The sequence below is a fragment of the Larus michahellis genome, chromosome 1 (assembly GCF_964199755.1).
Source record: "Larus michahellis chromosome 1, bLarMic1.1, whole genome shotgun sequence".
In the NCBI taxonomy this organism is placed as follows: domain Eukaryota; kingdom Metazoa; phylum Chordata; class Aves; order Charadriiformes; family Laridae; genus Larus; species Larus michahellis.
Genome location: NC_133896.1, coordinates 99,636,831 through 99,656,501, shown reverse-complemented (window position 1 = coordinate 99,656,501; position 19,671 = coordinate 99,636,831). Strand labels below are relative to the sequence as shown.

Below are 19,671 nucleotides of genomic sequence, written 5' to 3'. Positions count from 1 at the left end.
AAGTAGGCATATGTAATGTTTTGTCCATATGTCTTCAACTAGTATTTCTTATTGTTGAATGCTTTTCATGCTCTTCCATTGCTGTAGCAGATTCAGAGCTTATTTAAAAACAAACAAAACCCAGCTTGTATTTTTTAAATATTAATTTATGCAAATTTATTTGGAACAAATGTAATTGGGCATCTATGAAGTGCTCCAAATTTCTCATTTTCTTGTTAGAGGATAAACGTATATGCAGTTATTATGTTGCTTCTTGTACCTTGGCTTATGTTGTAGCAATCTTATCCATAAGACTTGCTTTTACAGTGTTTTGTATTGTTTTTAATTTGAGAGTAACTTGGGGTCCTCTGCAGACATCTCTGTGGTGAACCAATAGCAGCTGCAGACAGGTGTCAACACAGTAAAATGCTCAGAGTCCTCATTAAACTTGTCTACAGTGGTACCAAGAATCAATGGTTTGGAAGAGGAAATATCTTCTCTTGGAGAATATCCTTACGTTTTATGACTGATGCAAACTGGCAGAATACTGTTATTGAACTAGTAATGTATTTGTCTTGTGACTGAACAGGAATTAATAGTTGAGGGTCATCTGGCACTTTGTGCTTAATTCAGGAATGCTCCAAAACTGTTTTAGTCTGTCCTGTTGACCTATCTCACCTGAAAATACAGAAACAGAACTTTTGAGGGAAGAGGTTTTGAAATGAGCTCTGAGTTTGGGTGCAAGTTTCTGTGTGTTTACTTGTGTTTGGCACAGATGCTGATATTATTTGATAGATAGTAGTATCAACTCTTTAAAAAAAACCTGTACACAAGAAGAGACTTTCAAAATGTACTATTACACCTGGCTGTACCCCAGATTCTGTCCATGCCTCTGTAGCAGTTCCCAGCTTTTACAGACTATCTCAGTTATTGAAAACTTGCACTTTGGATACCGTATCTATGTTCCTTGATAGTTTTTCAAGATACTGAGGCACATGAAGTTTCAAGACGTTCTACATATCTTACTCCACAAAACAAAATCCAGTTTAATGTGAAAAAAAAGTATTATAAGCTTTTAAACAAGCAAATAGTTCATAATTCAGTTTCCATGCATTCCACATCAAACTCTAGGTCTCCCAAACACTAGGGATTTTTTAAGGGAAACTGTGGTAAATTCAGTGCATTGGTATTCAAAGTGCATTGGTATTCATTGGTGGATTCATATCACTTGGTGATTTCACTGATGCTATGGGATGAATTAGATGCTGTTCTTCATAACATATGGCTTTTCACAGAATCACTGAATGGTAGGGGTTGGAAGGGACCTCTGGAGATCATCTAGTCCATCCCCTTTCTAAAGCAGGTTCACCTAGAGCAGGTTGCACAGGAACTCATCCAGGTGGGTTTTGAATATCTCCAGAGAAGGAGACTGCACAACCTCTCTGGGCAGCCTGTTCCAGTGCTCTGTCACCCTCAAAGTAAAGAAGTTTTTCCTCATGTTGAGATGGAATTTCCTGTGTTCTAGCTTGTGCCAGTTGCCCCTTGTCCTGTCACCAGGCACCACTGAGAAGGGTCTCGTAACAGAGATGTTCCAGTCCCCTAATCATCCTTGTAGCCCTCTGCTGGACTCTCTCCAGCAATTCCTTGTATTTCTTGAACTGGGGAGCCCAGAACTGGACACAGTACTCCAGATGTGGCCTCACCAGGGCAGAAGAGAGGGGGAGGATGACTTCCCTCGACCTGCTGGCCACATTCTTTTTAATGCACCCCAGGAGATCATTGGCCTTCTTGGCCACAAGGGGACATTGCTGCCTTATGGTCAATTTGTGGTCCACCAGGACTCTCAGGTCCTTCTCTGCAAAGCTGTTTTACAGCAGGTCAACCCCTAACCTGTACTGGTGCATGGGGTTATTCCTCCCTAGGTGCAGGACCCTACACTTGCCTTTGTTGAACTTCATTAGGTTGCTCTCCACCCAGCTCTCTAGCCTGTCCAGGTCTCACTGAACAGCAGCACAGCCTTCCAATGTGTCAGCCACTCTTCCCAGTTTTGTATCATCAACAAACTTGCTGGGCGTACACTCCGTCCCCTCATCCAGGTCATTGATGAATATGTTGAACAAGACACACCACATGTGACAATAATAGCATTTTTTTTGTGAAGTCATTGCATAATAAAGGATTAAATAGTGTTACACAATGAGCAAATTTGGTTTCTTCTTGAACATGTGGTATTGTAACTACCTTGCATTGAGCAATCTAATCTAATGTGATACCTTTTCATTTAGGGGAAGGGAGGCTTCTGAATTTCTTTAGCTGTTACAGTATTTTAAATTTAGGAATTATGGAAAAAGTTGTGTTCTCCAGAGCAATATTTACTTTTCATATTAGATAATATACTTCTTTCTTACACATATACTTTCATACCTTATTTGAGATCGGGAGAATGCCTTGAAAGAGACTCTCCTGATTGTCCCCATCTATATTTTGTTGATTTCATGGGGATGTCTTGGATAGCACAAATTGGACTATATTCAGATGGAACTGAATTGGAAGATAATGTCCACATGTGCATGTCACCCACTGTAGCCACTTGTGGCCATTTGGTCTATGGGACCGGGTTAAGACTGGAAATAATTAAAGGGAGGATGTTGGGCCTGATGCACTGTTTGGCTGTACAAAGCTATTTACTTTGGGCTTGCACTGTTTGCTAAAGCTACGCACAGTTCTTGACATCAAAGAAATCTTCCAGCAGACTTTTGAGAGCTACCTGCCAGAAATGTGCAGTTGCTGTTCATTTTTGAAGTGAAACGTAACACCTCTCCTATGCAGATAATGTGCTTTGTCATTATGTCATTATGTCATTATGTAGGCTATAATGTTTTAGCCTTACAGTTGTAAAATACTTTCTCTAAGATTGGCATGCAAATAACTTTGTTTTAGAGACCAAACGTCTGCACTTACAGGGTTTTCTTTTGCTTAGTTTGCACATGTGCACTGTTATTTAAATCTTCATGTAATATACCTTCCTTTTTTCTGTCCCTGTGTACAGAGGATAATTATAACAACTAAAGGTATGAATATGCACATTACAAATTATTTTTAATATTTTTTGCTGTGGACTTTAGAATAATGTCATTTGGTTGATCATTTGCTGCCTTTTTCAGCTGAAAATGAAGTGTACAGTTTATAGGGTTTTTTACATGTTTAAATTCTGTACACAGTAGTGACAACCAATCATACTTGAAAGTTATTCACAGTATTCTGAACTTGGTAAGCCTGCTGATGTTGATTGTAAACTAATATAGCCAAATTCAGCCAAAAAGTTTCTGGAAGATGTGTTTTAGGCCAGAATGACTCATAAGGAGAGGGGAACAAACATGAATTATTTCCCTCCTGCCTTTGCATACATTCATCAAATCTCTGCATCCTAGCCAAAGAAATAATTTTCTTATGCCAAGAAAATAAGTATCCTTTAATAAAACTGAGAATCTGGTTGTCTTCCTCCATCTAACTTTGAGACGACTTCAGTGCTCTTCATTAAAGTTAACAATATTTTCTTTTATTTGCTCTAGTTATTTCCAGGGCTTCCCCTGGCTTTCTGTCAGAATGTTTGATGGATGTAGGGAAAGGGAAGGGAGAGGAAAATAGGCACAGCTTAAGGCTGCACCTGCTGCTCCCAGAGTGGGCGAGATTCAGTACTGAGTTGCATTTAATTCAGCGCCCCAACTGTAACAAGGTGAAACTTAAACTTGAGTTATACTCTGATGTTTTCTTTTTTGCTGTGATGAATTGAACTGACAGCCATGGAGAGAATAAGTTTTTCTATTTTAAGTCAAAGATCACAGGCAATTGCTTTGTATGCTTTTTTACATTGTCTTAATATAATGGGTAATGCCTTTATCCAAAAAGCAGTTCAGTCTCCATCTCCATTCTGTTCTTGGAGCTTATGCTGGAGGACAACATGAAATAGAGAGACAGAAAACCCCAAAACCAACAACAGAACTTGCAGGGTTTGGTAGTTGCTGCTTGCAGTCTGTGGGTACAATGGCTGTCGAGCACCACATGGAGGAGCAATTTGATTAGTAGCACCATGTCCAAGCTTGTTAGCCTTCCTGAGAGGCATCGATTATTTTGTGTAGGGCAGCACCATACAAATAGAACTGTACCTCTTTTGAAATCTTGTTCTCCTCCTGGTGCTTCAGTGTGCTTACCAGCCTCCTTAGGAGCTAAGTCTTGCAGCTCTGCAGTGTGCTCTCTGGGCATTTGCTGGCTGGAACCTTGGTGTAAAAAGCTGGCAGATAGTTATTAGTCATCCCTAAGTTTTGAAGCACATTCATGCTTGTTGATGTTGAAATAAAATGCTGTATCCCAGTCCCAGCTACTTCACGCACCTGCTCCCTTGCTCTGTCCATAGACTTTTTGTATAATTAATTACTCTGTTGATTCAAGAGGTTGTTTCGTGCCCAACAAAGGTTAAAAGTTGTCTCGAGGATGCACCCTAGCGTCGAAAAGTGGCATCGCTGATGTGGAGTGTTGGAGTTTTTGAAGTGGGAGTTCAGGTGGGAATTGGAAAATTCTGTTAAAAGCAGCGAATGAATAATCCCGAGTTACAGGCCTAGGGCGGGTTGAGAAAGAAGGAAGCATGTTATATCTCTTTGAGGTGATTTTGAGGAGGATGTTAGAAGTACTTGATTAGGATGTGACTGAGCAGTGAGGAAGTGGTACCATTCTGGGTGGCATAGTGGTTTGTCCTGCGGCAATAATCTGCAATAAACTGAATCTGTATCAGAGGTCTGTAATACGACATGTGGTATTCATTCCTGTACAAACCCACTATAGTATAACTTGGCAAACATCAGAGCAGTCAATCATTAGCGCTTCATTACTATCTTCACAGGTGGGTGCTCCTGTTGATTGTCCTAAAGACAAACATCTTTTCTTCAAAATAAAATTGCCATTGGCATCAGCATTCATGTTCTAAATGTAAAAACAGACATTTTGTATCCTATCCTAGTGTGCAGTAATAGACTCCAGACTCACATCTGAGTTCACTAATCTGGACTGTGATCTTATATTGTCTTCATGAATCAGAACATACTGTGGAGAGCGACTGAAAGAGACGAGCAGAGATTGACTTCTGCAGTGGAAGATTGAAATGGAATGTTGAAAGACTGAGGCTCAGTACAGCATGGATTATGAAGCCCATCTTCCAAAGCAATCAATCTGAAATAGAACTGGTGCTTAAAGTCTTTGTCACATTTTAAGCATGTTGAGAGTAATTAAGCTATAGTCCAGAATAATTTAGGCTATCCTAAATTCATTCTAATCCCAGGAAAATCGATATATACTGAGATATTTTTGATTTATGCAGTTACTGCATTGGAAATGCTCATTGCTGTCACATGCCTTTGTGTGTTTTGCTCTTTGCTTTTGCCTGCATTTCATCTTAATCAGATTCTGTTTAAGCAGACAGTGATAAGTATTTAGAGATACGATAGCAGGAGAGGCATAGACATAACATGTTTGGAAGGAATGTTGCAGGCTAATCCAGTAATAGAGAGGCTGTATTTGTGTTAATTATCTCAAGTGGCACAAATGTGTTGATGGTAGAAAAGATTAAGGTAGTTTTCTTCACAGACAGCAGTGTCTTCAGTACTAAGTAATTACATAGTTCTCCAAAGGACAGGCTAGGATTTTGCTATAGGAACTCTACAAGGTTAGGGAAATTTATTTCTATTAAGATGTAACAATAAGGGGAAGCCTTCAGAAGAGGAACGCTTCAAAAAATATTAAATGTATTGAGTACTTGCTCAAATAAGCTGGTTTCTTGATAGTATTTTTAAATATGTATTGTAGGACACACAGTGTATTTTATGGAGTACACATCTAAGTGATTATATAGAGAGTGATCAAGTAGTTGGGTAAGTGGTTGGTTGCTTGGGCTCAGAAGGCAGTAGTTAATGGATCATATGCTACCTAGATGCTGGTAACAAGTGGATTATCACAGATGCTTATCTTAGGACCTATCCTTTTAACATCTTTGTCAGTAACCTGGAAGAGGTGACAGAGTGGACTCTTGTCAAGTTTTCAGGTGACACAAAACTGGGATGATCACTTGATGTTCTTGAGAGCAGGACTGCCATTGAGAGGGACCTAGGCAGGCTGCAGGAGTGGGCTGACAGGAACCTTATGAAGTTCAGCAAGCAAAACTGCAAAGTCCTGTACCTGGGTGGGAATAACCTCTGCAATGATACTGTCTGGGGAATGACTGATTGAGGAGCAGCTCTGCTGAAAAGGACTTGGGGATCTTGGACAGCAGGAGTCAGCAGTGGGCCCTGTCAGCAAGGCAGGTCAACAGTGTCCTGGGCGGTATGAACAGTAGCATGGCCTGTAGATTGAGGGAAGTAATTGTCCCTCACTACTCACCACTTGTTGGACCACATATCTACATAGTGTCCAGGTTGGTCTCTCACCCTGTCCCCAAATATAGGACAGGCATCAATAAACTGGAGTAAGTCCAGTGAAGGGCAAGCAAGATGGTCAGGGTCTGGAGCACTTGCTCTGTAAAGACAGGCTGAGGGAACGGGACTTGTTCAGTCAGGAGAAGAGGTGGCTTCAAGGGACCTAACAGCAGCCCTCCCAGTGCTTCCAAGGAGGTTGCCAAGAAGATGTAGCTAGGCTCCTCTCAGTGTTGCATTGTGGGAGCATGAGAGAAAACAGACACAAGTTAAAATAAGGGAGGTTTAGACTGATGATGAGAGATGGAGACATGACGATGGAGAGGCAGTGGAGCAGGTGCATCATGAGACTGTGCAGGCTCCTTCCTTGGAGTCTTTCAAGACAAGACCTGACTGTTAAGAAATAATTTTAAAAGGCTAAATAAGCCCCAAATAAAATAATACAAAATATTGAGATCAGGGAGAAGTGGCAGAGTTGAAAACCTGGAATCACACTGGTTATCCATATAATCATGAATCATGATAATGTTGAAACCATTGAATTGAGTGTAGTAGGTTATTTGAGTTACAAAGGGAACAATAAGATAAATTGATAAATTCATAGAGAAGCTAAATAAATGCTTTTGTAACCTCAGTCCCTATCATGCAGAACTTTGGTGAAATGCACAGCCTGTTAATAAAGATGAGTCACTGTCTGAAATTACAAGTGTAAAATGAGTGAATGCTGGAACGGTTTGATGAACTATGTAACAAAATGTCACAAGGACCAGCTGTTCTGCCCATCCCTTTTGACTGATTTTCTTCCTTTCACTTTGTCTCTGATCCCATTCATTTGGAGATCTGAAACTCAGTTTGGGATAAGGATGTTAGAATGCACTGACATTGTCTGCTGGTTTTATGCTATCAAATGAGATACGTCTTACCTTTTCACTAATAGATTAGCATACAACCCTGCATTTTTGATAGCATGAGAGTTCAAATGTTTGTTCATCAAAGTAAGAGTGGGGCAGCGGGAAAGAAGAAGTAATTGCAGGCTCTCAGAAAGGAGAGCTAAGATTTTCTTTTTTGCTTCTTTTTCTTTTTTAAGCAACACATCTGAAAGAATGTTCTTTGGCATCTCTCTTTTCCTGAAGGCCTTTAGAGAAGATCCCATGACATTTACAAGAAAAAGAGTCCAATAATTGAATCACACACAACTCTCAAATAATTGACAGCACTGGTGAAAGGTACAGTACCAACCAGCAATGCTGTAAAAAAAGACAGACCAAGTGTACTGCAAGTCCTTGCTCTTAGAGAGCTCGGTATGGCATTACTGTACTTTTCAGAGTAAAGGTAGGATTTTGTTTTTTAACAAAAATGCTTTACACACTCTTCCTGCTTTAAATTAGAACAGTAAGGAGTTGAGTCACCTTGGCTTTTGCTTGTCAAAATAATCAGGAATGATAGGGGAATTGGAACTGAGCCCAAATCACAACAAAAGCATATTCGTATTTGGAAACAAAATGTAAAATCCTGTCTCCTGCTCTCCCCTCCTCCTTCCCCCCACCTTTTTCTTTTCCTTCCCATATTCTTGTTTTCACTGTACTTGCTGGTCTGGGAACTATTAAAATAGAACTAGAAAAGCTCTGTTCTGCTCCCAGACTAGCTGTGATACCATCTTGTTGGAATCTCTGGTTTTAAGATCTACCCCAGAGAGACTCAGTTGAGGTAAGTAAATAAACTTTTGAGTACTTGACTTCGTTACTTCAGCATTAATCTGGTGCTGAAGAGGAGGAGTCATTAGGCGATCAGAGGTTTTGACTTTTCCTAAAAAATTTGATGTGTTTGAGACTTTGCAAAATTGCACTTGTTTTGCTTTTCTTGCCTTTTATTCTAAAGGTATAATAATACAAAACTGTCATTAACTGAATCTTCTTTGTTTAATCTTTTCCTTCTGAGGAGACAAAGGATGGGTAATGTAATTCCAGGTTTGTGTGGATGAGAGAAACCTGAGGAACTTCTGGGTTAGATAATTTCTGCTGTGAAGTGTGACATACAGTTTTTATTTCTGTGAACTGGAACCAGATGCTGTGTCTGTTTAAATGGAGATTGTGGAGCAGCCGTCCAACAAGAGGTGAAATCTGATACCTGAACAGCATTACGGAAGCATCCAGAAGTGCAGGATAGTGCTCGAAGTCCCAGGGACTTCCTTCTGTTCCCTTGTTAGTCAGCATCCAGTGAACAGCAGAATGATTTAGGAAAGAGGAAAGCAGAAGCTGGTGTGTTTTTTCATTTTTCCCATCCCATAACAGAGGTTTCCTAGGAAAGATCAGTCCTGTAAGAAAATAAGCGGACAAAATAACTAATCACATAGATGATGCAGATGTGGGGAGCATATTGGAAAAGTGTAAGAGAATATGATATTACTGATTTTTGGTCTCTTGGCATATATTTGACAGAAATTTACACTTGCTTCTGCTTATTGAACCATAATTGCCACTGATGAAGCATATGCTTGATAAGACATGAAGAAATGCTTCATGATATAGGTTTTTGAACTCTGGGCTGAGCAGAGCTGTTTTCTACATAATCAGAGGGAAAGGGATCTGGACAGTCTGCCAAGGTTTCAAGGGGAAGGTTAAATGTCTCTATGGCATACCAAACAAAGAAGTGTTTGGATAATGCACAGGAGGAAGAGGAAAGGTGTAACTGGCAGCAGAGAAGCAAGTGGTTATGAAAGTAGGAATTGGAGTGTATTTATCTCTGAGAGAGGGGACAAAACCCGTTTTGTTAGGTAAACAAATAACTAATATGTTTCACTGAGATTTTCCTGAATAGAAGTTGGCCTTTGTATATTTTTTAGAAGGTGGTGTGTGGTCTTTAGGAGAGTGAATTTGTCATAAGACAAACCAGTAGAGTCCACTTTACAGTAATACAAAGATAGCTGTGTGTGACCAAGAAGTAATTTTTCCCGTTACCTCTCCTGAGAGACTACTCCATCAAATGACTGATTTCTTAATTTTAATTTTGAAGAGGAAAAAATAGAATGTACCTTCTGGAACATTTTTGAAAACAGTATTTCAACCAAAAAAATCAGAATGGCACATTTGCTCTGTGTATCCAGCTTTCTGTCGTTTGAAACTCTTTTGCCATCAGGTGTGGTCAGTGTTTTGGGAGACTCCTGTCCAACTGTATGGCCTTTTAAACATCTTTTCATTTCATCCAAATTGGACTTGTTGCATTGATCTGTTCATACTGTACATAGTCAGGCTCTGAATCCTCACAAAGATTCTTGAGGTAACAGTGTTTGGGGATTTTTTGGGATCTGTCTATAACATTGACTTCCAACTCGCTATTCCCAGATTTGAGTTAGTGAATTAGGAAAAGGTTTCCTGATGTCAGAATTAAGAGGATGTGATCAGTCTGGAAAACATTTCCACTGTCAAACTGGTTTTGTTACAGCTGTGTGCTGTCCATACTGTTAGAAGAGCTTGAATTTCCTTGGTTTTATCTGTAGGACCATTACTGTTATCTTGCGTTTTGAAGTTCTTCCTAGAGTATGTGGGGTCTTTTAAATATAGTGCTAATCTGCTTTTTAAAGAAATGCTTCTGTATGTTTTAAATTTATTTTAAACTATGTTTCTACGTAGCCCAGGCACTAATGCTGTGATTTTTCTGTTCTTATAGGACAATGTCAGGTCCAGGCAAGTGGGAACAGACCAAGCATAATGAAGAGGTTTACATATTGCAGGTAATGGATATTTTTGGTTTTGGTTGTTGTTGCTGTGTTTTTTGTTTTTTGTTTTTTTCTTTTGGGGGACTAGTTTGGTTTTGGGGTTATTTTGTTTGTTTGTTTCTTTTTTTGGGGGGCGTGTCTTGTTTAGTTTTGGGGGGTTTTTTAGGGAGAGAGAGAGAGATATATCACTACTTAGTTGAATAGATTTAATCTCCTTTGGGATGCTTTACAGATACTGAGACTAAATTCTTCCTTATTCAGTTTTAACCTTTTTCTTCTGCTTCACCCTTTCCTTCCCACCTTCTCAACTGTAAGTAGGACGAAATTCTGCTCTCAGTACGAAACAGCTTTTAATGGAATAATGGAATTTCTTTTTAATTTACAGTTATGTAACTGGTGAGAGGAACTAGCCCCTGAAAGGAGATGCATTGCCTTTTTGTTTTCAATGTGCATTGTGCCATTGACTCACCAGACATGTATGAAAGGAGAAAGTATGAAATATTTATAAATTGCCAAAGTCAGATACAAGTGAAAAAACAACATTTCGTTTTTTCAAACAAAGATCTTTTGCTGAATAAATATTTATCATACCGGTTTATAATGTCATGTCAAATGAAACTAGTATTTATTTTGCCTGGATGAAAGCCACATCTAGCCTGAATTAATCTTAAGTAAGATCTTGAGATTGCAGAAATACTGAGTTCAATATAGCAAACAGTTTTCTGTGAATGCTATTTTTGCATTTTAAGTCCAGCTTTCTTGGATAAAACAGTGAAAATGTCTCCCAGATCAATTTTCAGTTAATAGAAGTTCTGAGATTCCTGGGTTTATTTGCATGAAATTTAAGTGATCAAACGGTAATATCTTATCCTGAGAGGTGGAAAGACCTTGTAACAAACCCCAGAAGATTATTGTAGGGAGAGCCTGATAATCTTTTTTTTTAATGCTAATTCTCCTTTTCCAGTGGGAGTGAATGATGTCATCCTGTCTCCTCCCACTGTGTAAACGAAGCTTGTGTCAAAGTGTTGCTGCCTCTTGTCACAGGGAGAACAGTTCACTTAAATGCAGCTGCAGTACTTTTGTGTGATACCTGTCAGAATCATTCCCAGAGCGAGGTTGGGTTTGTGACCATGATGTCAAGATTGGTCTTTCTCCTTTTCTGTGGATATATTGCACTAAACGCGGGAAATGCTCAGAAATTGCCAAGAGGCAAGTAGCTATGACAACTTTCTGGGTTTTTGTTTGTTTTTCTGCTGTGGGGCTTTTTGTTTTTTAATGCTTGTGTTTTGCCATGGAAATTTGCTTTCAACATGTTAGGAATGATTAAAGATAATGGAAAAGATGAAAGAAGATCAGTTAACAGGGCAAAGTCCAGGTACAAGAGAGTAACTTTTAAGCTCTTGAATTAAACAAGCTGTAAAGTTTTCATGGGATCTTGTGACTCTAGTCAGGAGTACCATGAAACAAAGAAACTGTATTTAATGATTTTATAATAATTTAGACAGCATTGTGCAGGTTCGTGGTTTAAGATCTTAAGGAAAATGTGACTTAGAAGCGCCTTGTGTTGTTGGTGGAAGATTTCAGTTCTGTCTTGAAAGAACTTTTATGCTTTCCCTTTATATCCATCCTTAACAATTGAATAGGAACTGACTTTTGTAGGTCAGGTTGCATGCGTTCTAAGGGAGAGGAATATGATTTATTAAAATTTCCACGAGAAGAATAAAGTCGCCCTAACCTCTGTGAATATTTGTTTAACTATTCCTTTCTCCTGGAGTCTGGAAGTACAGTAGATTTGCAAAGCTGGCAGGGATCTTTTCTCTTCCTTGCTAATGTGACCCATGTAACTTTGGCATTTTACTAGTATTTTATTACTTCAGGAAGAACAGTCATAGCATAAAATGAAAATAATATTTCTATATCGAGATCGTAAAACAGTTTGTAGTACCTTGGCATTAAAACAGCACTTTCACAACTGTTTCTGTACTGCACGTATTACTCTGACTTTGTAGAAGTGCTCGCCTGAGTCCACTGTGCTTTGTAATGCATTTTACATCTGCAGTCTCCTGCAACCAGTAACATTTAGAAAGGAAGCTGTGATTTAGTTCCTTATGAGAACAATTATTAAGAAATGAGGACTTTGAGAGCTTCCTAGGAGATTCTGTTTCATAGATGGGGAACCTGAAGTATCTTGGGGAGAAGAGGTAATTTTTCACCACCCAACCCTCCCCAAGAGACTTTTTTTTAAGGATTTTTTTTTTTTCTTAAACTCATCTTTTGGAGCCAATGTGGAGTTTTCTGCATACTGCTAATAGTGGAGCAATGTATAGTCTGTAACAGATAGATATGCAGTTGTTGTTCAAATCAAGCAGACTGTGAGACCTTAGTTTTATCAATAAGCAATCTATAAGTAAATTACTGTAGCAGTTTATGAGGATTATGTTGAACAGGGAGGAACCTTGTATGTATTGTGTACTTTGAGGGAATGAACTTTTCTAATGCTTGTCTTTTTAAATGATTTCACTGGACTTTCTGCTCGCTACCATAGAATAGTGGCTGTAAATTTATGTTAACTGTGAAATTCAGACAAAGCTGCTGATCCACTGGAGTCAGTGGGAGATTAACTCTGGGATGCATTTTTTTCATGCCCTAAAATAACATTGCAGAGGTGACATTCTGTTTGCCAAATGCATAAAGCTGCAGGTGGAAACTTCATTTCTTTTCAATGATATAGCTTTTTAAAGATTCTTCCATTCCAGTATTGAAACATCGATTTAATTCTTTTGTTTGCAGCTGCCTCTCAGGTTATTATTTACAGTGGACTGCATTGAAAAAACAAGTGTATTAGTACCTAGCTGTTATCTAGAAACGTTCAAAGGACTGTCTTTTTCTACAGCTCTCGTTTGATAGCGACTACAGAATTTTTTCGTAAGCAAAGTGTATATTTGGATCTTAAAGTATTTTTAAAATGAGGATAGGTAGTGGTAGCATTCTGTTAAGAGGGCTACTCTGCCCTGCTAAACAAGCTTAAATTCCAATGAGTTCCTGTGCTCTTCAAGTCATGAACTATATAACTGAGGATCCAGGGTCACTCCCGCCCTATGGGGAACAGTGGAATCAATTTCATAACTTGAGAGAGAACAATCTAGCCAAATTCACTTTCTGGTGGTGCAGGTACTCCTGTGCACAAGTTATCAGTGTAAATCTTGCTGTTCTTACTACCGCTTTGGAATTCTAGTGCTCAGGTCTTCTCTCCGGGAGATGAAACACACTGATCCCTGGTCTTGTGGACTGGGATTTCCTTTCCGTGATACAAGGTGGAAAGAACATCTTGCCTCCTGCAGCTGCAAAGGAACAAAGCCAGTACACCCTTTGGATGTCAGTGACTTCCAGAGCTATTTGAAAATTGTGTGCAAAAATGCTGTTCAGAAGGCTGGAACACACATGACTCCCTTTTCCCATATATTTTTATACTTTCACCTTTGCGTGTGTGTTTGACTAGAATGTCAAAGAAAATGTTAATGCTGTTCTCAAAAGAGTGTTCTTTATTAACAAATTCTTCCTTTAATTATTTTGACTTCAAAAATCAAGGCACTGTTGGAGGAATAACTTGGAATTGCTACCAACATGACTCAAGGAGTCAAAATTGGGGAAATATCAGTTAAAATTTCCAGTGGAAACTTTATACTGCTTCTACGTATCTTGCATTAAGATAGTTTTGCCTGTACAGAAAATAGGACTCTGCTTATACCCGGTCATAGTGTAGTGCCCTAAGCACCCTTTCTCTTGCAGTTCTTTGTCACATTTACTGTAGCAAATGACAAGTGATGAGGCAGTTATAACCTGTGTCATAATTCGGACTCTTTCTACATTAAGATTTTACAGACATAAGCAAAGGCAATGCAATTGGAAATGGAAGGTTGGTGAGCATTGTGTCTTACTGTGAAGGCAATGCCTTTTTTACAATTATGCTTGTGTTTTATGAGTTTCAGTTTGAGGGATCAGCTGCTAAGAAAATTGTGTAGTCATTGCCTATGGAAACTATGCGAGGGACAGAAGATGATGGTATGATTAGGGATGGTCTTTTATCAAGTATTTGAGTTCCTGTCGCTTCAACTATTTCCAGCTTCTAAAGCTTTCTTTTTAATCAGAAAGAAGAGAGACTTGGAGATTTTGCATTTATTTTTGTCTCTTCCCTTATGCCACTATGCCAGTGCCATACAACATACATTTTTTTCAGTTCAGCGCTGTTGTACTTGAAATATTTTAATGATGGATGGTAACAGTTGCAATGCATAGGTGTCAGAGTTATAAATTGTCATACTTTCTCTAGTTTTTATGATTCTGTCCAACAGAAACATTCCACCCTTGCAGAATGCAGCACCATCTCTCTAGACAGGAATTGAGTATAGACAAAAGGTCTTGTCTTAGGGAAGGAGTTGGTAAGCAGAGCATCCTGGATCTGAGAGGGGGGTGAAAAAGCAAAGCCACAGAACCAAGAATAAACAAGTTACAGGACATAATCCACAAGATTGTATGCCTTGTAAACCATGTTTACCACTGTCATCTTTCCAGCTGGACATGACACAAATTTTGTTGAAGGCAACAGTTGTGGAACAAGTTCTTAGTGTTTGGTAAAAGACCATTTCATGTTTTTAATTTTGCCAGTTGACTTTCCAGTTACAACACAGATGTGCGTAGAAATGCACTTTTTCACTATAATTTCTGTTTCTGATAGCATTTGTGTGTTTGTATTCTGTTTTTCTTTGTTAGAGCTGAAAAGAATGTGGGGTTGATCCCTTTTCATAAACTTACAGTTTTATGAAGTTTTTAAAAAGAAGAGTCTGAATGTTTTTCTGTTTTGGATTTGCTTTTTTTCCCCCATGTTTCTAACCTCAGTGGTTTTCCTACTATTTGAATTAGTCATCAGGTAGATTGGAATTCAGGCCCATCCTTGTTCTGCTTTCCAGGATTCAGGCCTGTCCTGTTCTGCTTTCCAGGAAGGGCTCAGGAAACCTTAATTCACCTTCCTCCTGGTTGCTGCCTTCTTAGGGAAAAGAGTACAGACTTGACATTCCTTATGGGATCATGTGAAAGAGCCTGATTTATAGACTCATGTAGGGAAAACTGGATCCAAAACTTTCTTGTTTTTACAGTTGTTAACTGTGGGGATAAGAGGGAAAAATAATAGTTTTACTCTGAGGTTGGGTTTTTTTTGTTTTTTGGTAAGTATACCGGAATGTTAGAAAATATTGTAGATAACTGCTAGCTAAGATTTGTATTTATGGTAATTATAACCGACATCCCTTTGAGAATGAACACTGTATTTACAGTATACTTCCAAACTTACCGTTGACATTTGTGAAAGGAATGGGCTAATTTTATTCATAGCTAATTTTCTGGCTATGCTATGTTATGTAATCCTTCTTCCTAACCAGAGGTTAAATTCCGCATGTGTTTTCACTTACTGGTGTCAAGCAGTTAAAACAATGTTGAGTTATTTCAATGTATCACAGTCACTATACTGCAACAGCCAAACCTTAATCTTTAAATTTTTGTGCCACCCCCCTCCCCAACAGCACCCTTTTGGTAGCTGTAGGATAGCAGGGCAGAAATTGCAAGACAGGGAAAAGTCTTCTGAAAGTTCTGGTTTTTTGAACATATAATGAAGCTGGCATATCAAAATACCACAAAAGGAGTGAAATGACATGTGGTTTATTTGTTACTTTCTGCATGGTTTACAAAACATCTTTCTGGGAAACATTTTTCAAAACACACAATACATTAACCTTTAAAAAACATATTCCAATGAAAGAGGGCCAGTTTGGACAAAACTGTTGAACTTCATTTTTTTTAATGTCTGGAAAGAGAAGTACAGAATTAATTTGATTTGTGTGAAATATTTCTCTTATGTTTAGCGGCACATAAATGACAATAAAGTCCTATGAGAAATTTCAAAGGGATCCTTTATCTGGTATAATTGAGTGGCTAGGGTTTTCAGTCAGTAGATATGTCATGGCAAATTTGGCTCGTTCTTTGCTGAAAAAGAAAACAACCCATAAGAATGTTACAATTATAGCAGCTCATTTAATCAAAGTTATCTTATCATGCAGACAGTTGTGTCCTAGGATTGCACAAAAACATATCAAAAGCCAGTATTGAGCATCAGGCTTCCGAGTTCAAAGATAATCTGTAATAGCAGAATTCCATTTTTATACTGGGACAGGCAGTGGTGCGACAGTGTGATGATACATATGGGTGGATTCCACCAGGATTAAATTCCATAGCATATGAATGCCTCTAAAATGATCTCACTGATGGGTAATCTGTATAACCTTTCACCTCTTCATTTTAGTTTTAATGTTCCCCAGTATCTCTTTCTGAATATTATTTTTCAGTCCTCCTCCATATAATCTTTTGATTCTAGCCATTCCAGCAGGACAAGCTACATAACTCACTTGAGGGAAGAGCTATAGGCTAAATCCTGCTGCTGCTCTTTGGCCAGACCTACTGTATATGGATAATATAGTCTGTATATCTATTGACTGGTGGTACTGTGAATGGTCAATGTGTCTGAGGCTTCTTTAGAGTGTTTGGACTTATCAGGTGTGCGCTACACATTATGTGTACAAACAGAAAGCTCTGCATGCTCCAGGGGGAAAAAATGGCTAGCAGTGACCTGCCATAGTCAGAACTGTTCATACAGCTCCTAGTGGATTTCTTTTCCTTGGGGAAATTCAAGTGGAGACTTGAGACTGTTGGTAAGCAGTCTAAATTTGTTGCTGTGGAGTGTTCTTGACTACCGCATTTTGCAGGAGGTGGTTGGAGACTTACTCGCTGGCATGGTTTGTGCATCAATTCACGTTAATCTTGGTGTGAAGAGACATGGGTATTGGTGTTCTGGAAAGGCAGTGGCCTAAAATAGGTGCCCTTAGCAAAACAGCCCAGTCTATAGTTTGCTCCCAAGTGGAAGAGGGCGGCCAGAATCAGGCCAGATGCCACCCAAGCTTGCCCAACAGGTCTTAATTCAAATGCCCTTAGTTAGAAATTGGGTTTTCTAAAATACATGCTAATATGTATGTAATACAAGTTTGCTTTATGAAATACATATTTGTCTTATTTTGCTGCGAGGATAGCGTTCATGAAAATGACTACTGGCAGCATCAAGGATCAAACCTTTGTGTGGGCAAGGCCTGGGCCAACTCTCCCAGCACAGCTGTCCCTCAAAACATATCAATCATATGCCATTATACTCTGGCTAAATCACCCCAAGCCTCCCCACCTGAGCAAACCAGTGTGTGTCATGTCAAGGTGAAGAAAAAACAAGTAAACTTTTGAATCACCAAGTGAATTTCTACTGCTGACGAAGTTGTGATTGTAATTATGGTCACCAGAATTAAATGGTTTTGCACTCATTGCTTAACCGAAGTGATGTCATCAGAACATGCAGATAGCCAGGCGAGGTTGCGTAAGGATGGTCACATTAAGAATGTCAATCCAGAGTCTTCACCACTTCAGAGTTGCTGAATAAAAGGCTGGTAAAGACTTGAGGCAGTAGCTACTGCATATATTGGATCTAAAGGCAGGGAAAATCTTTTTCTTAGAAGAAAGTTAGTCTTCTCCCAGTCTCAGGGGAGCATTTGCTGCACTGGTTCAGAGGTTGGTAGACAAAATCTAATCTCTGTTTTGTAAAATACTTTAGAGTTGTTTTTGGGATCCATCACTCTGTAGTGATATAATATTATTTACAGTGTTTTCTGGAAGAAAAATAAATGAAGACAGTGAATCCACAATTTTTTCTTAGTCTAATTGTAGCCGTGTTTTTTTACGCAAATCCTGTTTGTGGAATCCTCCTGTTGAGGAGTGAACTGTCCTGTGTTCACTGTTGTGAACACGACTATGAGATTGCTCAGCATTGGTAGTCCATTATTTGCCCCCTTACTGATGAGAACCAGCCTTTAGTTAGACTATGACAAAATCCCAAGCATAAATACTGCATCTTTTCAGCATTTCTTCCTGCTTTTTGTTTACCTTGAACAAATATGTCAAGGCAACATGACTCCGTGTGAATAAATCCACTTCAGTAAGACACAACTTAATGAAGTACCTAAACCCCGGTGTGTGACTTGATTTTTATTTATTGTGTCTGTGTGCAGTGTGCTAGCACCAGAGTGTTACTGTCCGTACTTACTAAGGGATTGTAATGCAGTACTATCATTCCAGCTGGAGAGTCAATGGCAAAATGAATTCTCAAAGTGTGAGGGAATTTCTTTTGTAGGGTTATTTCTACATTTTTGTGTAGTTCTAAGTTTTTGTATTATTCTTGAAATCTGCTCAGGGAAAGCACAATTCAATAAAGCAGTAAGAGATTGTAATATTCTTTCCTATCACCAGCAGTTGTGGCATTAGTTTATGAATCTATAAATGGCCACGGAGTGCTTGATATGAGTTTACATAATTAATACTTTGGGAACCTGGCCAATTTAGGAGGACTGGCACTATGTGGGATAGCATTATTTTTGAACATGTATAGGGAAAAATCTTTCCTCCTTTTGTCAGCTGCTTGCCTCTGCTTTATATTAATTATTCACTTTAATTTTTCTTTCTATGATGTAAAAGTCTGGAATCATTTTAGAACGCATGAAGTTGTGGTTGGTTCAAAAATGTGTTTACAAATATGTAAACTTGAAATGTCCCAGAAGGTTGTTTCCTGACTTTGAAGTGAAAATATTTTCTGGCAGTTTTGATTCCCTCATTACCACAGTTCAAGCCTATACATGAACAAGAAAAATGCACAGTGAGAAAAATGCAAGACTTCAGACCTTATCACTTATCACTTTTCTTTTTAAATCACAGTGTGTCTGTACAACATGCACAAGCCTATGCTGAAAATAAAGGAATAGGCGCAACAGTCCGAAAGTTGGTAAGAAATTGAGCTTTGGGATATGAATAATAGGAAGAAAACTGTACTGTCAGACCTGGAAATTTTGGCAGAGTTCCATTATCTCTGGCTCACAGAAACACTGAAGTGGTTGGATTAAATGGCAGGGCACAGATTTTATTTATAGCACAGAGTACGCTGAAGCATAGCTTGTTACATGGTTAGGGAAATGGCTGCAGTGAGGTTTGAGAACCGTGACTTCTCTTAGTTTGTTGAAGAGCTGTCTCAGGTAAAAGTGAGGTGGTTGCGTGTTCAGCTGGAATTGGTAGGTCTCCTTCCTTTGTCATAAAGCTTATTAACAGCTATTTACTGTTGTGAACACGACTATGAAATTGCCCCGCATTGGTAGTCCATTATTTGCCCCCGTACTGATGAGAACCAGCCTTTAGTTAGACTATGACAAAATCCCAAGCATAAGTACTGCATCTTTCAGCATTTCTTCCTGTTTTTTGTTTTGTGAGGAAGGCAAAATCTGGCAATTCCCATAAAAATGTCTCCCTGTTCATGTCGATTAGTCAGTGCTCCTTAGTAAGTGATAAATCTGCTGTGACTCAATTGGTGATGGTGAAGGAGTTAATTTA

At 38.8% G+C, this 19,671-nt stretch overlaps 1 protein-coding gene across 23 annotated transcripts in view; it reads left to right on the top strand.

The window, feature by feature from the left end:
* The first annotated feature begins 11,159 nt into the window (after positions 1–11,159).
* The window catches only part of ABI3BP (ABI family member 3 binding protein), a 162,622-nt gene continuing 154,110 nt past the window's right edge, over positions 11,160–19,671 (top strand). For 22 of the 23 annotated variants that reach the window (XM_074595835.1, XM_074595925.1, XM_074595842.1 and 19 more), the window contains exon 1: positions 11,177–11,361. In XM_074595835.1, coding sequence (XP_074451936.1) covers positions 11,283–11,361 — 79 coding nt within the window. In that variant the 5' untranslated portion in view covers positions 11,177–11,282. Of the gene's footprint in view, positions 11,362–19,671 lie in introns of all 23 variants that reach the window. The other variant, XM_074595808.1, reaches the window with a different exon arrangement.